This window comes from Bos mutus, chromosome 9 (assembly GCF_027580195.1).
Source record: "Bos mutus isolate GX-2022 chromosome 9, NWIPB_WYAK_1.1, whole genome shotgun sequence".
Taxonomy (NCBI): domain Eukaryota; kingdom Metazoa; phylum Chordata; class Mammalia; order Artiodactyla; family Bovidae; genus Bos; species Bos mutus.
The window spans coordinates 74,639,756-74,662,165 of record NC_091625.1 but is presented as its reverse complement, the minus strand read 5'-3'; the positions used below and the strand labels follow the sequence as shown (position 1 = coordinate 74,662,165).

At 39.9% G+C, this 22,410-nt stretch overlaps 1 protein-coding gene across 1 annotated transcript in view; it reads left to right on the top strand.

Moving 5' to 3' along the window:
• Positions 1-22,410, top strand: part of MAP3K5 (mitogen-activated protein kinase kinase kinase 5) — a 229,254-nt gene that overhangs the window by 78,487 nt on the left and 128,357 nt on the right. The window contains 5 exon segments of the mRNA XM_005899101.3: positions 7,566-7,589; positions 13,309-13,502; positions 14,740-14,908; positions 16,286-16,392; positions 18,962-19,132. Coding sequence (XP_005899163.3) covers positions 7,566-7,589; positions 13,309-13,502; positions 14,740-14,908; positions 16,286-16,392; positions 18,962-19,132 — 665 coding nt within the window.

Sequence of the window (22,410 nt, the reverse complement as noted above, 5' to 3'; positions counted from 1 at the left end):
GAAGGAAAGTTATGACCAACCTAGATAGCATATTCAAAAGCAGAGACATTACTTTGCCAACAAAGGTCCGTCTAGTCAAGGCTATGGTTTTTCCAGTGGTCATGTATGGATGTGAGAGTTGGACTGTGAAGAAGGCTGAGTGCCGAAGAATTGATGCTTTTGAACTGTGGTGTTGGAGAAGACTCTTGAGAGTCCCTTGGACTGCAAGAAGATCCAACCAGTCCATTCTGAAGGAGATCAGCCCTGGGATTTCTTTGGAGAGAATGATGCTGAAGCTGAAACTCCAGTACTTTGGCCACCTCATGTGAGGAGTTGACTCATTGGAAAAGACCCTGATGCTGGGAGGGATTGAGGGCAGGAGGAGAAGGGGACGCCAGAGGATGAGATGGCTGGATGGCATTGCTGACTCGATGGACTTGAGTCTGAGTGAACTCTGGGAGTTTGTGATGGACAGGGAGGCCTGGTGTGCTGTGATTTATGGGGTCACAAAGAGTCGGACACGACTGAGCGACTGAACTGAACTGAACTGAAGCCTTGCTGAAAGAAGCGATGGTGACAAAGAAGAGGAAGTTGATTATAATAATAACAGCATATTAAAAGAAGTTTGTGTTAAGAAGCTCTTTCAAGCACTGTATGTATAAAACATCACTTTTCAGCATCTTACACCTGTTTAAAGATACGTATCAACTTGCAGTAGGGTTTTCCCACTAAGATATATTTTTTAACATGAAACAAAATTAATAGAGGAGGAGAAGAAAGTCTAGAATTTCTTTTAGGATTATTTTCAAGTTTGGGTATCATTAAACCTGATTTTGGGTACAGGTGTTTTTTTATTAGCAGTTGCTCATATGTCTTCTCCATAATCCCGATATGTTCCTTCCCAGGATCATAAACAATGCAGGTGTAAGATGCCTCTGTATTCGATAACATAGGAATTGAGTTGGGGTTGTCTGCTTTGATAGTATTAATACCTCATGTTGCATACGACTTTAAATGCTTAAAGGTCTCTCATAAATTTATTTCATTTGGTCTTTAAACATGACCCAGTGAGATGGGAAGTGTCGTTACTATGCAGATTGAGCAGATGGAATACTTTCTTCACACATGAGAACTAAATCCACAGAGATGATTTAGAGTTACACACACAGTTAAGCATCAGAGCAAGACAAGCCCCATATTCTTGGACTTGTCATCAGGTATATTTTCCTACATGTCTGTCCACAGATTTCATATGTCTGTTAAAAATATGATTTTCCAGTTTTTTGTTAGACTGAGTTTTTTTTTAACTTGAGCTTTTATGTAAGCATATAAACACAAGTGTGCTTGGTTCCCCGACTTTAAAGATGAACCAGTTGTGTGACACCTGTGTTGGAGTGTTCTTCCTAAGCCGACTCAGCATGTAGAGGGTAAATATGAGCCCCATCTTCTCAGTGAGGCTCATGGTGTTCACCGCAGCCCATATGACATATCTTTGTTTAGCTTTGAGGCATCAAAATTAGGTAATAAGATGGAGCTGGGGAGTACAAGAAAGATTCCTTTTTTTCCCAACTTTAGTGGAAAACTTGCCACATTCCATTGGGACAGAAAGAGATCTCAGAAGAGAAGACCTTGAAGGTCACTGGTCTTTTTTGCTAGCCAAAAACCACCAGCTTGTGCCTTTCTTTTCTTTCAGGAAGAAGATCCTGGTTGCTAACTCTGTTTCTTCCACCCTGTGTCCATTTAGTTTGGCAACCTCACACCAGCTGTTCCCACTTCCTTCCCCTGGCTGTAATTACTTAAATGTTAGGCAGAGAAACTTTCCAATTTTGGAGACTCTGCACATTTATTTATCCTTACGATGACCTCTACAATGTTACGTTGTCCCAAGTAGCTCTCAAAAGTTGTCTTTGTCTTCCTTTGGATTGAGACCTATGCTAGATTATCTGGCTAGATTGTCTCGTTGGCCTTGCTTCCTGGGTTGGTTATCAAAGCATCCTGGAGAAAACATTTGAGGATGTTTTGGTACAGCCAGAGAGTACACTGATTAAAGGTCCCCTAAAGACTTTAGGCTTACTCCTTGGCAGGAAAGTTATGACCAACCTAGATAGCATATTCAAAAACAGAGACATTACTTTGCCAACAAAGGTCTGTCTAGTCAAGGCTATGGTTTTCCAGTAGTTGTGTGTGGATGTGAGAGTTGGACTGTGAAGAAAGCTGAGCACTGAAGAATTGATGCTTTTAAACTGTGGTGTTGGAGAAGACTCTTGAGAGTCCCTTGGACTGCAAGGAGATCCAACCAGTCCATTCTGAAGGAGATCAGCCCTGGGATTTCTTTGGAGGGAATGATGCTAAAGCTGAAACTCCAATACTTTGGCCACCTCATGTGAAGAGTTGACTCATCAGAAAAGACTCTGATGCTGGGAGAGATTGGGGGCAGGAGGAAAAGGGGATGACAGAGGATGAGATGGCTGGATGGCATCACCGACTCAATGGACGTGAGTTTGAATGAACTCCGGGAGTTGGTGATGGACAGGGAGGCCTGCTGCTGCTGCTGCTGCTGCTAAGTCGCTTCAGTCGTGTCTGACTCTGGGCGACCCCAGAGATGGCAGCCCACCAGGCTCCCCCATCCCTGGGATTCTCTAGGCAAGAATACTCGAGTGGGTTGCCATTTCCTTCTCCAATGCATGAAAGTGAAAAGTCAAAGTGAAGTCGCTCAGTCGTGTCCAACTCTTAGCGACCCCATGGACTGCAGCCTACCAGGCTCCTCTGTCCATGGGATTTTCCAGGCAAGAGTACTGGAGTGGGGTGCCATTGCCTTCTCCAACAGGGAGGCCTGAAGTGCTGCAATTCATGGGGTCTCAAAGAGTCAGATACGACTGAGCAGTTAACTGAACTGAACTGAAAAACTTTAGGCAAGAACGAAGTTGCAGTGGGGTGATGCATCTTCAGAAACAGTTCACTGTTAAAGAACTGGAGTTTATGTTGATTTTTATTTTTCATTTTTTAGGCTCTGTAGATAAGACATTTCCACTGAGTGATGTGAAGTATTGCAGTTGCCTGTTAAATTTATTCCCCTTCCTCCTTTTTATTCCTCTTCAATGGATTTAGCACAAATTAAATATTCACTGGGGCTTCCCCGGTGGCTCAGCAGTAAAGAATCCACCTGTAGTGCAGGAGATGCAGGAGATGAGAGTTTGATCCCTGGGTCAGGAAGATCCCCTGGAGGAGGATCTGGCAACCCACTCCCATATTCTTGTCTGGAGAATCCCACGGAAGAGGGGCCTGGTGGGCTATAGTCCATGGGATCACAAAAAGTTGGACACGACTGAAGCAACTGAGCACACACACATGCAAACATTCACTATTCCACCTCAGTAGTTAGATATGTTTTCAGGTCTTGTTTGCTATTTATTTGTACTGAGTTAAAATGCACAAATAGTACCTTTCTTTCTTTAAAGTTGATACCTCCTTTTGTAAGCTGTGAGTAAATTCTTCTTTAAGAGAACCATTTGTACCCGTTTAGCTTCTATAAAAATGAGCAAGCAGTTAATAAGAATTCAGTAGGACGGCTATAAGGTTGATTGAATATAGTTTTAGAATTTTTTATGATGCATGCATTACCTGAAATGGAAGCAAAGAAGACATGTAAGAGAGTTATTACTTCAATAAGCAATTCTTCAGGAGGACATAACGTACTGGCTGTAGGCCAGTAACCACTGTGGTTATTTCCTTTGGCGACAACCAGATGGGAGCCTTCAGCTCATTCAGCCCTCATCACAGCTCCCTTCATCACCACCTCCATCTCTGTGCCTGATGCACCAAACAGAAATCATGGTCAAGTAACTCCTGTGCTGGGCATAAGGACATCGCTCCTTCCAGTGGCACAAGAATGATGCTGACTTAGATAGGCCTTTGCCAAAAGTAAGTGATAGGATATAGCGCCGGAAGGGGCCAACGATCCCTCTATCCAGTTCTTAGTGTGTTACATTAGAGAGAGGTGAGATGACACACAGCCAGTCAGGAGCAGAGCCAAGACTTAACACCTATCTATCCTAATTCAGAGTCCAGTATTTTTTACATTCACAAACTAGTTAATGTATTCATTCTTTTATTGAGCACCAACTATATGCCCTGCAATCTGCTAGGCAATCAGTGGGGATACAAATATGAACTAAACATGGCTCTTGCACCCCAGGAACTCATGATGTAGGACTGGGAGAAGTGTATGAAGCGGTAATTGCAGTGTGGTACATCCAGTGCAGTCATAGAGGTCAGTATGAGGAGTCATGAGGGCAAAAATAAGGACATCAGCTGCTTCTGTTAGGGGGTTAGGTGTCATTGAAGGCAGTCAAGAGAGAAGAGGGTTTCCTATGCAGTATGCAGAGGATGCTGTGTGGTACAGGATTAAGAGAAGAGTGTTGTTTTTCTTTCTTTTTGCATAGAGGGATGAGAGAAGGCTATGCTGATCTAGGAAAGAGTGTGGTTTGCTACTCTGGAGAGATGCTCCATAAATCAAGTTCGGAAAACTCTGCATACTATATTCCTGGCTTTGTGACTGTCTGAGCCAGGATAGCTAGACTATCCTGGCTTTGTGTTTTTCATGAACGTGTGTGTGTGTGTGTGTGTGTGTGTGTGCGCACACGCACGCGCGTATAGCAGAGAAGGTGGAGAGATGCATTAACTACCTGTGAAACATTGTGGGAAAAGACACTTTCAGCTTTCCTCTACATCATCACTCATCCGTCTCTTGATTTCCATCCCCCAGGGCACTACCATTGTCCAAGTCCAGAGTCCAGACATTCCTCGACTTTGGCAATAACTACCTGAATGCTTTTTCCCACCCAATACTAAATACCACCATGGTAATTCATATTTTTAAAACTTTTACAAGGTTTACCTTTTAATTACTTGTCTTTCTTGGGTAATGCATTCACCCAATATAAACATTTATAAGTGCAAAAAGATATATTATTGAAAAGTCATCCTCTCATCCTTGTCCTCCAGGCAGTCGGATCCCCTCTCATTGGCAGCCACTGTTATTGGTTTCTTGTATATCCTTCCAGAGAGATTTTAGAAGCAGACAAATTAGGATTTTATTTTTCTCCCTTTTATACACATAAGTAGAAACAAAGGGCAGCAATCATTCTGTACTTTCCTTTTGTTCACTAGGCAGTGTATCTTGGAGATCTTTCCATATAGAGAACTTTCTTGTCTTTTGTTCAGCTGCATTGTATTCCATCGTGTCGAGGAACCATAGTTTAGTCGGCCAGTTTCTAGTTGATAGAACATTTGTGTTGTTCCCAAACTTTGCTTTTACAAACAATGTCCCAGTGTGTGCAGAGACTTTTATATGTCTGTCACTCACCTTAAACAACACTTTTACTCTCATATGCCCAGGTGCCCACACAACAGAGTACTTTATTTTGGCATTCAAGGCTTTATTCAATTAGGCCCCAAATAACTTTCTATTACTATCAGTATGTGCCAAAATGAACTTTCTGTTTTAGCCTAATGATTGAATTCAAGATCTTTTCAATAATAAAAGGAAACCCTTTTATTTCTCTCTTCTATACTTCTCAAAATGAGCTGTCTTCTTTAGCCCCAGGAATAATATTTATTGTTTCCTAAACGGGCCTTTGCATTCCTAGTTCCCTAGCCTGGATTCCTACCTCCCTGCTTTGTCTTTGGAAGATGTGACTGTCCTCTTGAATTCCACCTTCTCTGCTGATCTTCAGCCTTTTTCAGTCCCTAGGGACATCTTCTTTTCCCCAGAAACCCCAGCTCTTACTGTTGTATCGCTCTTTGGATGTAGGACAGGTTGCATACATGATTGTGTGACCAGGCTTATAATGTTTCTTTTTACATGTGTATGTGTTCTTTTTTTCGCCAGCAAGATTGTGAGTATTGAACGGTCTCTTTTAGTATTTTATATACATCTTTATGGGTCTCACAGTTACCCTGCACAGTCCTTTCCTCTTTTTGTTTACTCATCTGTTACCCTTAATCATTCAGAAATCTTACCTACTGCTCCAAGCTAAAGCCCTCCTAGGTTCCCCACGTCGATCCTGGGATGAATAACAGCCAGTCTCCTGGGATGAATGACAGCCAGCATCACTCCTCTGCTCCTCTCTTACCTCGCCTGGGTTGGTTCTGCTTCTGGTCTTAGCCAGATGGACCATGCTGTAGACTCCAAAAATGCCTCACATTTCCTGTTTCCCTGGCAACACACATGCCATCTTTTCTAAAACACAGTCCCATTTCCCTTTTCTAAATCATGGTTCCCCAACCTCAGTGAAGCTTTTATTCCACAGACTCTTCTAGATTGTCTCTTCCATGTCTCTAGTCATCTTGAAGTCTAGGAATAATAATAGCTGGCTTTATCGAGAGCTTTCTATGTGCCAGGTATGATACAGCCACATTATTCCCATGATGGCATTTATTTCTCATAATCTAGAAGATAGGGGCACAACCTGCAATGTATTTGTCATATTTCACTTCTTACGGAACAATACATAACATTTATGACTAGTTATTGTCAGATGTCCTTATTGTCTACATATGACTTTGCCCCCCGATCAGTAGCCAGTACCCTTTATTTCTAGTTTTACTCCAAGCATGCTGCTAGGTTCCTTCTCAGGGCATGATTGAGATTGTGCTTTGAGAAAGCTAACTCATTTTAATCTCTTTCCCCAAAGATTGTAGCTGATAAGATAATTCTGCACATACATACTCTGCAGAAATGGTTTTCAGATTCGGGTTTTGGATTTTTCATGTTTATGCTGTTTTACTAAAACCATAGTTGATACTTTTGTGTACTCCTGTCCCCTTCATCTGGAGAAGGCAATGGCACCCCACTCCAGTACTCTTGCCTGGACAATCCATGGATGGAGGAGCCTGGTAGGCTGCAGTCCACGGGGCCATTGAGAGTTGTACGCGACTGAGCAACTTCACTTTCACTTTTCACTTTCATGCATTGGAGAAGGAAATGGCAACCCACTCCAGTGTTCTTGCCTGGAGAATCCCAGGGGCGGGGAAATCTGATGGGCTGCTGTCTGTGGGGTCACCCAGAGTCGGACACGACTAAAGCGACCTAGCAGCAGCAGCAGTCCCCTTCATCAGACTGTAAACTCAGATGCAGGAATTTAGTTGATACCTTTTATTCTTCACATTCTGAATTTCTAATTGCTGCTAAGTCACTTCAGTCGTGTCCGACTCTGTGCGACCCCATAGACGGCAGCCCACCAGGCTCCCCCGTCCCTGGGATTCTCCAGGCAAAGAACACTGGAGTGGGTTGCCATTTCCTTCTCCAATGCATGAAAGTGAAAAGTGAAAGTGAAAAGTGAAAGTGAAGTCGCTCAGTTGTATCCGACTCTTAGCGACCCCATGGACTGCAGCCTACGAGGCTCCTCCATCCATGGGATTTTCCAGAGTACTGGAGTGGGGTGCCATTGCCTTCCCTGATTGCTAGTGATAAATAATAAAATTGTTAATATAAATTTTACCACATAGAATATTTCAGTTAATTAGTTTAATTAATTAATTTTGTATTAACTTTTGCTTTACTCTTCTCTTTTCTCTTTTTTCAGGAGATCATTTGCCAGAAGAATACTGTGAGTATTTTACTTAATTAATCCTTCCATAAACGTCTTTATCTTTTCTTTTTTATCAGCTAATTGCTGGTATATTTTCTATTTCCACAAATTATTAATTTCTGTATCTTCCTTTTAAAGCTTCTGACACATCAATATAAATATGGCTATTTTACTTAAGTATCCCTTTGTAGTGAAACTTATTTATACTAGTGGGAGATGACACTGATGCCTGTTTTTTTTTCTATATATAATTATATTTAGAACAAAAACTACATAGTATATTCAATTTTGTATAATTATGAGTGTTACTAAAGCAACATATATATATAAATGCACTGATACACACACATATGTATGTGTATGTGCATATCTATATATACAGGTATACAGATATCTCTATGTATAAATATACTATATATCTATATGTATACTATATATATAAATTATAAATGTGTCAATACATATATATACATACACACACATATGGAAATATGTCTACATATCTCTGTCTTTACATTGAGATCGACTTAAGTTCCTAAGTCTTAAGGACCACACTTTAAGACCTTTGAAAGCACACTACAAAGTTCTTACCCTCCACAGAGAATTAAAAATTAAAGAGTGATAAAGATAAATTTAAGAAGTTTTAAATGCATGAAGAATAATTATATTTTGGAATTAGCATGGTTATGTCAATGGTTGTGTTTTCATTTTGGAAAGTAAGCCAGTATTTAAAACCTTAATGTATTTCTGAAACGTAGAGTGGAAATAACATACTGCATAAAAATCTGTACATGATTCCATTTATGATGATAAGATTAAAAGTACGATGGGTAAATTTCCCTTAGATCAGAAATTGAAGAAATTAAGATTGAAGAAATTTAAGAGTTCAGGTCAGGGACTCATTGCAGCATGAATAATGTTGCCGTGATAAACTTATCCTTCACATCTCAGCAGGAAAAGAACAAGGATTGCTTCACGCATCAACTCAGTGTAACAGATTTTATGAAGCAAATATTGATGGAACATGAACTGTGTGCCAGGTTTTGGGTTTGGTGCTGCAAGACACTCACTATGAAGGCTGAAAGTGGAGACAGCTCATTCATAATTGTCCCAGGAGACAACTGAGGCATGCCAGAGTGTTGCTGGGGGGATGGGCAAGCAATTAAGCAAACAAACAGATTACAAATTAATGTAAGGCAATGTCTCAAAGAGTGGGTAGCCTATCCCTCAAGTGGTCGTGGAAGGTTTTTCAGAGGAGGTAGCATTTACCTGAATGGCAGAGAAGAACTGATCATGCCCAGTGATAGTTTGGACACGTGGGGAAGCAGGTTTGTAAGTTGACCCAATATTACACATTATGAACAAGTCATCTATTGACTCAAGTACGCTGCTGTGTTTCCAGTGCTAAGTCCCTCTCAAAAGTTCAGTATTTTGGGCATACATTTCAATATGTTTGGCGGCTGAGGGCATATCTTTCCAGAAGCTTAATTCATGCTCCACACATACTTATGTTCACCTTTATGTAACTTTTAAAAATTGAAACACAGAGTTGGCATTTTTATTTTTAAAACAAAAGCAGTAGAGATAATCAGAGAGAATTCGTCTAGATTTTGAGCTGTGTGTTTTTATAACCATGAAAACAAGTATGGGCTGAAGAGACCAGTCTTGTTATTTTATGACCATGCCTCATTGTTTTGAAATTTAAGGAAAGGTGGTCTTTCTCCTTCAAGAAGCAGGTTTAATTGTTTTAGAATTAGTATCTTATTAATAAAATACAATTGTTGCACCTAAAGTGTCTGTTCTTGATCACAGTCTTTTTTATTTGCTTTGGATTATTAGGTATTTCAAACTCAAGATTGGCAGCAATCTGTAAATAGAAATTGCCGTAATAGTATTTCTAAACTTTATGTGAGCCAGCTTCGGAAATAAATGTTCCCATATTATTAGTGTTCATCATTTTGAAAAGGTGATTTTTTCAATAGTTGGTATCCTTTTAAAAAACACACCATCCACAGCCACTCCCCACATTCTTTCTCCCCACTGCAGGCTTGCTGGGTTGGCTCTTAGCTCAGGCCCAGAAGTGCATCTTGCTGCTTATTTCTCCCCCCATTTTTTTTTTTTTTGGTCACCAACAATGGGACATTGAAAAACAGTACTGCCTTAGAGAAGAGATTCCAAAAAGTACATTGAGACCAGGAACTTGGGAAAGCTTCAGCATGCTGAATACCTTCAAGGATTCTGAAACCTCATCCCATGGGGTTTGAAGATAGTTGGAATCCGATTTTCTCTGCTATTTGCATGACTCTCATCTTTCTCTCTTTACCCACCTACTGCTCAATACACACTGAGACATCTGATACTCTTCCTCTCTGAGAATGTTTTATACAGATATGTTATTTCTCAATGCCCAGTCTTTCAGTAATAATGTGTTCTAGTTCTTATCTTATACACAAGTACACATGATATTAAGGCTTCTGAAGGTACAGAACTTTATCCAGCAGTAGAGGAATAATATTCCAAAATTCCAATAGCGCTTTTCTGGTTTATTGGCTTCTCACCTGTTTGTCCTTACTTTGTGACTTAGAAGATTTTGAGCCTTCTCTTTGGTAGTTTTGAGTCAAAATGATTTTCAAAAATAGCAGTATTTGATTCTGTTGCTCTTTTACAACTCACTCAAAAGTTTAAGCTCTAGAAGATTTGAAAAGCCATCTCTTGATATGCTTGCCTTTCTTTTCTGCTTAGACAGTGGCTTGGGTAAAAGGATTAGTTTGGTGAACCTGCTGTGGAATCTTGGTAACATTTTAGAAGCAGGGTATGTTTATTTTTACTCTTCCTGACTAGTCTTCCAATTACTGTTCCATGAAGGAGAACTTGTGAAAGGAACACCTTAATGTGCTTGATTTAAAAATCAAATTGCAACCTTTAGAGGTTCTTCTCATACTTTAACTAGAAGTCTGGTCCAGTTTCTGCTTCATTACCTGAGATACAAGTGCCTCAGAGAATAACGTGTTCATAAATAATCAAGGGGGGCTGTAAGGACATTTGGTACTTCTTAGCTGTTTGCTACGAGGCAGTAAGTTGGCTCATGCAGGGGTCCATGCAAGGTGGCCTGAAGCAAAGAGATGGTGTGCCAGCAAGTCAAGGACACTCGGGAGGGTGCTCAGCCCCCTGGCAATAATGGCAGGCCCTCTGGAAAAGGAGTCCGTGGACTGGCATCCTAGACACATCTTAGCCCAGCTGTGTGACCTTGCCAAGCCTTCCCTGAATCCTTACCTGTACAATGGAGACGAGACAAGATCCCTTCCGTTAGTGGGCTGTTGTAAACATATGACCGAAATTCATTCCTTGGCACCTGCACATAATGAATAAATGTTTACTCTCGTTCATTTAGTTCAAAGGATAAGAGAAGCAATGCATTCATTGTTCTCCATTCCGCTGACATGGAACATGTAACTGGGGCTCCTGGAACTCCCTAGAAGAGTGATAAATAGAGTGTTCTCCGCATCTCATTCTAGTTTTCAGCCCTCTGCTTTTTTTCTTTCTCTCTGGCTTTTTCTCTTAGAGGTCTCTCTCATTTCCTCAGACTCAGCCATACCAAATAATTTCCAGGTCTGCACTTTGGCTTGGAACTCGTGGACGTTATCACTTTAGAAGTACTGTTCCCCTTAAATCCCAACCTTTCAGAAGTGTCCATGTCACCCTACTCACCAAATCAGATCTCACCCTCTTAAAGTTCATCTCACATTTTAACTAGAAGTCAGGCCCTGTTTATGATTCATTACCTAATATATAACAAATGCCCCCAAAGGTAATTTGTTCATAAATATTAATAATTAAGTCTAGTTCTGCTTCTGAATTCTTGATTTTTGTTAAGGATCCCATTCTCCTTTAAGGAACCCCATTTATGACTATGGAGTGGCCTTCAATGCCTTCTTCTTCCTCTCTTTCAATATCTGTAACCAGTTGGCTGGTCTCGATGATTCTTTCTTCTTAACGTCAAGTTCATGCATCCACTCTTGTGATCTGGTCTTGCTTTGTGGCTTCCCACCTAATTTCCTTAAATCTCATTTCTTTCTCTTTCAGTGCATTCTGTTTTCTGCCTGGACTGTCAAAATGCACAGCTTTAGTTATGTTTTCTTTCCTGCTCTGAATCCTTCCAGATTTCCCACTGCCGTGAACAGAGATTGAAATCCTTAATTTTGTATTCACTTCCCTTCCCTGAGCCCTAAGCTCCAGTCAGGCTCGCTTCCTCAGGGGCATCCAGTCCAACATCTCCTTTATTCTTCCCAGTTCCACTTGTGTTTGCACTGGTGCACCCTCACTTGGCATCATCAGGAACAGACAGAAGGTCATGCTGAGTGAGTGGAGAGTGGTACAGGCTGAGGCTAGAGAGAGAGGCAGGGTTTGGATAGTTAAGCCCTTGTAGGTGACAGTGATCTATTTTATCTTCATCCCAGGAGTAAGGAAGGGGACTTGAGCAGCTGAGAGAAGTCATCTGATATATGTTATTGAAAGAGCCTTTTGACAGCTGGGTAAAAAACAGATTGATAGGTAAGAGGAGAAGCAGGGAGCCCAGGTAAAAGCCAATTACAGTGGCTCAGGCCAGGATGTTGGTGGCATGGTCTGCAGTGCTAGCAGAGAAGATGGAGTGAAGTGAACAAATAGATATATCTTGGAGGTGGAATAGACAGCACGTTGGTAGTTTGTGGAAGGTGGAAGAAATGGAAGCATCAAAGATAACTTCAGGGTCTCTTGTTCAGCTGCAAGTTTGTATCTAACTCTTTTGGCCTCATGGACTGCAGCATGCCAGGCTTCCCTGTCCTTCACTATCTCCCAGAGTTTGCTCAAACTCATCTCCATTGAGTCGATGATACCATCCAACCATCTCATCCTCTGTCACCCCCTTTTCCTCCTGCCTTTAATCTTTCCCAGAATCAGGGTCTTTTCCAATGAGTTGGCTCTTCGCATCAGGTGGCCAAAGGATAGGAGCTTCAGCTTCATTCCTTCCAATGAATATTCAGGGTTGATATCCTTTAGGATTGACTGGTTTGATCTCCTTCCTGTCCATGGGACTCCTGAGTCTTCTTCAGCACCACAGTTCGAAAGCATCAATTCTTTGGCTCTCAGCCTTCTTCTATAGTCCAACTCTCACATTGGTACATGACTACTGGAAAAACCATAGCTTTGACTATATGGACCTTTGTTGGCCAAGTGACGTCTCTGCTTTTTAATATGTAGGGTCTCTAGATTTAGTAACTGAGATGTTAACAAAGCCATGACTGTGATTGAGCAGCCTGGACGGGATCAGCTTATTCTGGCATCACTCACACTTTGGTGTCACGTGGGCAGCCCTAAAATGTTAGCTCTTACCATTTCCATGTATTTATGCTGTGTCTCTGACAAGTTTTCTGAAGGCTGAGGGCTGTGTTTTAAACTGCCTTGCTTCACCTACAGCATATATCATAGTGCTGTAGCCAAGGGAATGGTGAATAAATATTTAAGGGATTGATAGAAACTGTGCCATGCCGTATTTTTTTTTATCATGTGTAAGTCTGAATTACTTGAAGTAAACAATTCAAGAAATTGGAGGAAATTTTCACAGATCATAAGTAGGAAATGAAGTTTTTTTTAAAATTTCCTTTCACATTTAGGCTTATTATTTAAAAGTCAGATCTGGGGTGACGTTAGGGCGGGGTCAGCAGGGCGGCTCGCCACCCCTGTCCTCCTCTCTCCGCAGATGTGCACTGGAAACTACACGTTTATCCCTTACATGATAACGCCGCACAGCAAGGTCTACTGCTGTGACAGCAGCTTCATGAAGGGCTTGACTGAGCTCATGCAGCCAAACTTTGAGCTGCTTCTGGGACCCATCTGCTTACCTCTCGTGGATCGTTTCATTCAGCTTTTGAAGGTGGCACAAGCAAGTTCCAGGTAAAGTTTAATAATGCCGTTTGGTAGTGATAGTGGAGTGTTCGTGTACTTAGTTGATGTAAGTCCCCTACATCCGAACCTGCAAGTTGTGAACTTTCAAAGATGTGAACGTGTGTCCGTATGTCCAGTCCAGCATAGGTTGGTTTACACACGTGGCGTACGTTGTCCCTTGCAGCTTGCTCTCCATTTCCTCTGCTGACAATCCTTCAGCTCTACCATCTCCCACCTCTCTCTCTCCTCCAGTCAGTAACTCTTCTTACCTCTTTACTTGATGCCAGTCTCTGTATGCCAGCTCTTGTACTATACTAATGTACTGTACTGTAAGGTTAAAAATGTTTTCTTATTTTTTGTGTTTTTTTTTACATATTATTTGTGTGGAAAGTATCATAAATCTATTAAAGTACAGTACTATACAACCGATTGTGTTAGTTGGGTACCTAGGCTAACTTTGTTGGACTTAATGAACAAATTGAACTTACGAACACGCTCTTGTAACAGAACTCATTCGTATGTAGGGGACTTGCTGTATTTGTGCACCTTATCAGATGTTTCTTACATATAATACTCAGTCAAGAACCAGGAAAATATATATATAATATCCTTTAAGTGGATAAAATAGATGCACCTTAGTCTACCTTTTGAATTTTGTCCACTTTATTCAGAGGAGAACAACTTGAAATCAGAAAAAAGAAAGACTGTTAACTGTGTTATAGTAATGGTAGAGCTAAAAATATATTCCATGTAAGTACAGAAACATTATCTGAATAAATGTCCAGGGACTTTTAGTGTAAGGACAAGAACTCTCTAAAAATTGTTGAAAGCACTATTATATTTTAGTTAAGGGCAGTCATTTATGCTGATAAATGATGATGCTGGATCAGAAGGTACATGTTATATTATGTTCAAATTGTGGGCATATCTAATTTATTTAGAACAATTTCTACTCAAGACAGTAAAATGAAAAATAAAGTTTTAGCATTTTAACTGGAATACTGCAGGGTCTTGGACAACTCATTAACATGGAATATCTTTACCTTTAATTCTTCCTGGAGCAAGGCAGAGTGTAAAATATTAGGATGCCCCAGTTTTTTAATAATACCAGCTAGATGAGGTGTTCATTCTGTACATCTTAATGATCTGAAAGGTATGAATGCTGCAGGTGTCATTCATTTCCTTATTGCTTCTCATTGAAATACTTTCTAGTATCGACTCTTAAAAATGTGTGTTTTTCCACCAGCCAGTATTTCCGGGAGTCTATACTCAACGATATCAGGAAAGCTCGTAACTTATATACTGGCAAAGAATTGGCAGCTGAATTGGCAAGAATTCGACAGCGAGTGGATAATATTGAAGTCTTGACAGCAGATATTGTCATAAATCTGTTACTTTCATATAGAGATATCCAGGTGAGAAGATGCTCAAAATCAAGTCTTGGTTATGTATCATGTTGGAGGAATAAGGGAGTGTTAATATCCAGTTCCAGTTAGCTACTAAGTCACTCATGTTACTACATGTAATTTTTTATTGACTCTCCTAAGCTTTCCATCCAGAGATTTTATGATAAATGAAACAGACTCATATAAGTTAACCATCAGTGATTATGAAAGACTTATACAGTAAAGGGCTGCCTTCTTCCTCCAAAAGAACATAAAGAAAAATTTGCATGCATGGCTAATCCACAGACAGCTGTTGTATTCTGCTAGGCTCAGGCACACCTGCCTGTCACTAAGTGAAATCTTTGTTTTCGCAAAAAACAGACATTTTTAGAGCTTTCCAAATATATCTCTTACTCCTGGAATTGTGTTGCTTGGAATTTGATAGTGCTGGATCTAACTAGCCAGAAGCGAGAAATGTACAATTGATTAATTATAAAAATAACTTTAAAAATAAGTAATGTAAAATGCAGATATGCCATATTATTTTATTGGGATGTCTTAAAATTTTTAAATTACACTAAGAAGAATCATGGGGCTAATGGTAGAAAACCCACCTGCCAGTGCAGGAGACATAAGAGACTTGGGTTCTATCCCTGGGTCGGGAAGATTCCCTGGAGGAGGAAATGGCAATTCACTCCAGGATTCTTGCCTGGAGAATCCCATTGACAGAGGAGCCTGGCGGTCTATAGTCCATAGGGTAGCAAAGAGTTGGACATGACTGAAGCAGCTTAACACAACACATACAAGAATAATTAAATCTCTGAGTTGGGGATATGCTGTTGGATTTTTACAGTAAAATTTAAGTGACTTGTGGTTTCCTATTCCTACCCATTCAGGCTCGAGTAAAGTTTCATGTGGATAACAGAGATTCACATACATGGAGACGTGTGGCACTTAAGATCCCATAACTGGAGAGCCTTCTTATGTTGAAACCAAATATTTTTGTTACTTATAATAGAAGTTCTATCGGTTCCTCCATGTTCTTGATATCTTGGAAATTATCTCCCTGAAAGTAATTGACAACACCCTGTATACTGGGAATCTAGCTCCAGGGAGCAGTAAACCACCTGTACTGAGAAAATGTAGTATTACCATGCTAGAGAGTTCATTGTTTTGTAGGTCAGAGATGGTAATTCAGTATTTCCAGTGTTTTATCTATATAATCGAAAACCCTTATTCAGGCAAGCAAATGAACAAACAGTTTCTTCTTGGTTCTAGATTCTTTAAGGTACTAGTTCCTTCTTAATACTCTTCTTAGTTTCAGGCATCTGGTTGTTCAAAGGCATTTCATTGTCAAGACTTTCTCCCAAAGATTTAATTCTATGTTATTCTTCTCCTGTTTGAAAGGACTATGATTCTATTGTGAAGCTGGTAGAGACTTTAGAAAAGCTTCCAACGTTTGATTTGGCCTCCCATCACCATGTGAAGTTTCATTATGCCTTTGCACTGAATAGGTAAGAAGAAAAAGTGCACCCCCCCCCACAATGTGCCTAACGTATTACTTTTTAACCTGCATCTTCTTTCCATGATATGTTTTTCATGTAGCCTTGCAACCACTCCTATTATAAGGTATTGTTAATATTTCTACTTCAACCATATAAAATATAGGAAGCATGCATTCTGATTTTGTCTCACTTTTCGCGAGTAAAAGAAGTACCCTCAATGTTTATATATCTGAATTCTTAAAATTCTTTTGCTTCTCTGTCAAAGTTTGTATTTTCTATTTATATATATTTTGGGGATTTTTAGAATTACATGGATGTGATATTGTCTTTAAATAGATTGAATGCCAAGTGGTTATTTACACAAAAACTAACTAGAGTAGGGATAGTTATATCTAGGGGAACATATTCCTAATCAGAGAAGATGTTCACTGAGATTGTTCTGAATATACCTAATTATTAATATAATCAAAACTCTGTGGACCACATTTTAGGTCATGCGTCCATGAGTTTTCTAGGATCAGGACTAACAATGCTGCTCCCAGTCCTGCCTCTGTGCTTTCTGTCAGCATCATGACTGACACCTACCTCAGTGCCACTTTCTACCCAGAGTCACCGTGGAAGACCATCCCTACTCTGGCCATAGAGAGGCCCAAAGCACTAAACTGTCCAGAACTTAGTTTTGCTGTTCTCTTCTATGGTAGAGAGTTGGATATGTATGTAATTACTACAGTTGAAGAGAATGATACAAAGAAAAAGAGAGGGGAGCCTCACCTCTATTTTTCATTTGCCATGAAGTCTTAATTATTTTACCCTTGAGGAAACTAAAGTGCTTGAGTAATTTTTCTTCAAGGCTCGTAGTTATGTCATAAAACAGGCTCAGACCCAGAGCAAGCTGATACTGGTACTTGTATTCTCCCTCACTTAGTTCTCCTGCCTTTGTCTCCAAAGAAAAGTCAGCATGCTCTTCAGCCAGTACTGTGTCTTTCCTTTATTCATCTGCCCAAGCTCTACAACGTGCTACCTTTACCAATATGATAATGAAAGTCAATTTTATCTCCCCATTTATTAAACATTTTTTCTTTAGATTTGGCAGAAAGAGATGAAAGCTCCAGAGATTATCTGTTCCAACTGGTTTTCAAATAAATCCTTTTTGAAAGATGAAATGAAAGATGGAATGAAATATATTATATTTTGAAATAAAAAATGAAAGTCCATAAGAGCCTTTTATATTTTCTTTTATCTATATTTTGTCTCTGTCTTTCCTAAAATAGAACAGAATGAAATGATAAATGTATTTGTATGGAGTATTATTCTAAACTGAAAGCATTAGTACAGAATGTAAAAAGGAATTTCATGGACAGAAAGATTTAAAATAGTAATTGAGAATAGAAATAACTCTTTTATGTAACAGTTTTATTGAAATATAATTCACACATCATACAATTTTATTTAAAATGTATGATTCAATGGATTTTAATGTATTTACAGAGTTGTGTGACCATCAATACCATGAGTTTTAAAGTATTTATATTACCTTTCCCAAAACCACCCACACCCTGTCCTGCTCCAATGGAGGCAGGATACTCTCCCATTCCTCCCAAATCCAGACCTAGGCAACCACAGATCTCTTTCTGTCTCCATAGATTTGCCTATTATGGATATTTCATGCAATGAGATTGTACAATATATAGTCTTTTTGTGACTGGCTTCTTTCACTTAGCATAAATGTTTTCAAGGTTCAATAAATAACTCTTAAGAGAATTTTTATCTTTGAGTATGTATAGTCTGTACATACTCACCAGTTTTAAAATGAGCTATATAAAGCAGCTTCCTTAGATGATTGATTGCTCAACTCAGGTTAGTTTATTGGTATTGTCTATGGATTAGTTAGGAGAAGGCAATGGCACTCCACTCCAGTACTCTTGCCTGGAAAATCCTATGGACAGAGGAGCCTGGTAGTCTGCAGTCCATGGGGTCGCTGGGAGTAGGACACGACTGAGAGACTTCACTTTCACTTTTCACCTTCATGCATTGGAGAAGGAAATGGCAACCCACTCCAGTGTTCTTGCCTGGAGAATCCCAGGGATGGGGGAGCCTGGTGGACTGCCGTCTATGGGGTCGCACAGAGTCGGACACGACTGAAGCGACTTAGCAGCAGCATGGATTAGTTTGCTCAGTGTTTTGGAGCAAAAGCCACTGAAACCTATAGCATCAGGGTTTTGCCCCTGTTTGGATTCCTTGACTCTGCCCCATTCACAACCACAGGCTGCATTCTTAATCTCACTCTGTCAACTTGAACCCACACAGAGTCCGCAGGGAAACTGGAATAACTGTGGATGGATAAGCACAAATCATCACATCAGCGGAAAACCAACTCAAAATAAATCCTTTTTAGATGATTAGACATGAAGTAGGATAAAAAAGAGTTGCAGAAGACTTTCAAAATGTAATTATTGTTTTTATCCTGCCAAACTTATTAATGTGAATCAGTGTATTAAACAGACATTTTAAAAAGATGATTGGCCTAAACTGCTTCTGTAGTCTATACAGAGAGTGATGTTCCCTTTCTCTACCTTAGGAGAAACCTCCCTGGAGATAGAGCAAAAGCTCTTGACATTATGATTCCCCTGGTGCAAAATGAAGAGCAGGTTGCTTCAGATATGTATTGCCTCGTTGGTCGAATCTACAAAGATATGTTTTTGGACTCTAATTTCATGGACACTGAAAGCAGAGACCATGGAGCTTCTTGGTAAGTGTACAGGGTAAGATATTTGGTAAGTCCATGACACAAAAAAATCATTTTTAAATGAGTATTAAATTATTGTTTTCATTCTTTGATTGTATATTATAAAATAAATCTTAGAATTTATAGATTTAGTAAATAATTTTGATGAAATTCATTTAATAAAGCAGAGTAAATTGGGGTAAATTGGATGAAAAGATAATGGTTTAAAAAAATAGAATTTTTAAAAGATGTAAGTACAATACAATAAAAATATAATTGGGGAAATTCATAAAATTTTATAGAAAGACATGAAATAAGACCTGAATGAATGGAAAAATAAACCAAGTTATGTGGATGAGAAGACTTGATTTAAAGATGTTAATTCTCTACAGCAGGACTTTTCATAAAATTCAACAAATTGATTCTACAATTTATTTGAAAAAATAAAGGGTCTAGAATGGGCAATTCTATTTTGGAGAATGAGGTGGAGGGACTTGCTCTCCCAGATAAGGCATACTGTAGCAGTGTAACAATTCAGGTATACAGTATTAGTGTGAGTGAAGTGAAGTGGAGTGAAAGCCGCTCAGTCGTCTCCGACTCTTTGCGACCCCATGGACTATACAGTCCATGAGATTCTCCAGGCCAGAATACTGGAGTGCGTAGCCTTTCCCTTCTCCATGGGATCTTCCCAACCCAGATGTCGAACCCGAGTCTCTCGCATTGCAGGCGGATTCTTTACCAGCTAAGCCACCAGGGAAGCCCAGTATGAGTGCAAGCATAGACAAATTGGGAGATTGGGATGGACATATATACAGTACCATCTGTAAAATAGATAACTCGGGAGGAGGACATGGCAACCCACTCCAGTATTCTTGCCTGGAGAATCCCCATGGACAGAGGAGCCTGGTGTGCTGCAGTTCATGTGGTCGCAAAGAGCTGGACATGACTGAGTGACTAATCACACAGCACAGTGGGAACCTGCTGTATAGCACAAGGAACTCAGCTTGGTGCTCTGTGGTGACCTAGATGGGTGGAATGGGGGTTGAGAATGGAAAGAGTTCCAAGAAGGAGGGGATATATGTATATATATATGTAGCTGATTCATGTTGTACAGCAGAAACTAACAACAGCATTGTACAGTGATTATCCTCCAATAAACTGAAACAGTTAATAAAACTCTAAGACTGAAGACAGAGCCTGAAAGAAACAAACTAAAAACAGAGCCTGGTATATATCATTTTGTATGCGTATGACTGGTTTCCCTGGTGGCTCAGCTGATATGACTAGATTTATGGTATGATATGCTTCATGAGGGCAGGAGACCAGATTTCATCCCTGGGCTGGGAAGATCCCCTGGAGAAGGGAATGTCTACCCACACCAGAATTTTTGCCTGGATAATTTCATAAACAAGGGAGGCTGGCAGGCTACAGTCCATGGGGTTGCAAGAGTCGGATGCAACTGAGCAACTTAGGGCTATGCTTTATGAGCCAGAGGGGAAAAAATGGACTCTTTAGGAATGATACTGGAAAAATTTGTTTACCTGCCTGTAAAAATAAAAATGAATCCCTAGTTTAACCCACACACAAAAAGATAAAATCCAAGTAAATTAAAGATCAAAACATTTTATTTGGAAAAAAATTTATAATAAAATATACAAAATGGATTTATGACTTGGAAAAGGAAAAATTATCTTAAAAGAAGGCTTAAAAATACCATAAACCATAAGATATTGGGGAAACTAGAGCCCATTAAAATTTGCATCTGCTTATCAACTCTTTGGGAAAGAGTAGCTCCTATGGCACTGACCTTCCTGCTGATAACAGTTATAAACATTGGGAAAACACTTTTAAAAAAGTTTGAAAGCACCAAAGAGTGACTAAAAATAGAAACTGGAGAGCTTTTGATTCTTAGATGAGGAGTACTGCATTAGATAAGATCCACATGTATATGCTTTTTCCTTTGGGGGAGCTCTCAAATCTGCAGGCTTAGGGAAGATACAACTCAAGAAGAAAACCTTACATGGTTGAAGTAGTAGTAGTCTTACATGGTTGAAGGAGTTAGTCTGAGGCTGCCAGTTCAGTTCAGTTGTTCAGTCATGTCTGACTCTTTGTGACCCCAAGGACTGTAGCATACCAGGCCTCCCTGTATATCACCAACTCCCAAAATTTACTCAAACTCATGTCCATTGAGTCGGTGATGCCATCCAACCATCTCACCCTCTGTCCATCCCCTTCTTCTCCCACCTTCAATCTTTCCCAGCATCAGAGTCTTTTCAAATGAGTCAGTTCTTCACATCAGGTGGCCAAAGTATTGGAGTTTCAGCTTCAGCATCAGTCCTTCCAATGAATATTCAGGACTGATTTCCTTTATGATGGACTGGTTTGATCTCCTTGCTGTCCAAGGGACTCCCAAGAGTCTTCTCCAACACCACAGTTCAAAAGCATCAGTTCTTCAGCTCTCAGCTTTCTTTATAGTCCAACTCTCACATCCATACATGACTACTGGAAAATAGATTTGACTAGTGCCTGGAAATTGAATGATAGATCCCTTACATGAAGGAGCCACAAAGGGAGCCCAAAATATGCATATAAGCCACCTTTCCATTCTTGGCTGATTCCTGACATCTGTACAGGTGTGATAAAACTCAAAGGAGTCCAGCAGAAATTAGGAGCTAGAAGGCTAGAGCTGAACCAAGATTTCAGCAGCTGTGCAATGGAGGAGAGACAGAGTTTGGGGTTTGAACCTCACCAAGTTAGAGGGGCTTGGTAAACACTTTGAGCTTTCCACTGAAACTCCAGTAGGTCCAAGCCTTCCGAATAAAAAGACCACATCCAAGGACTAAGGAAGGATACTAAAATGAAGAGGAAAACCAATTAAACACCACCTTAATAAAACCCCAAACCGAGACTCCACATAAACAAGGTGAGCTGACCATAACTTAGATGCCTGTTGGAACAAAACTCAATACTCTTAAGACGAAGATAACAGAATCTGAGCTGTATGATGTATCACCCAAAATACCTACTACACCATCAGAAACTACTAGATTTGTGAAGAGAGCAAAATGTGATCTGTAATAGAAACATCAGTCAACAGGAATATACTGCAAATAAACACATGGCAGAAGGATACATAGAGTATGATTTTGTTTATAGAAACTTTGAAACCAGTCATACACATCTAGTAAAAGTATAGATGCTTAAATGTACATCATAAATCCCCAATTCAGTGTAATAGTTACCAGTAGGGAGGGAATAAAAAGGGATCGTGGAATGTTGCACATGCAGCTGCAAGAATATTT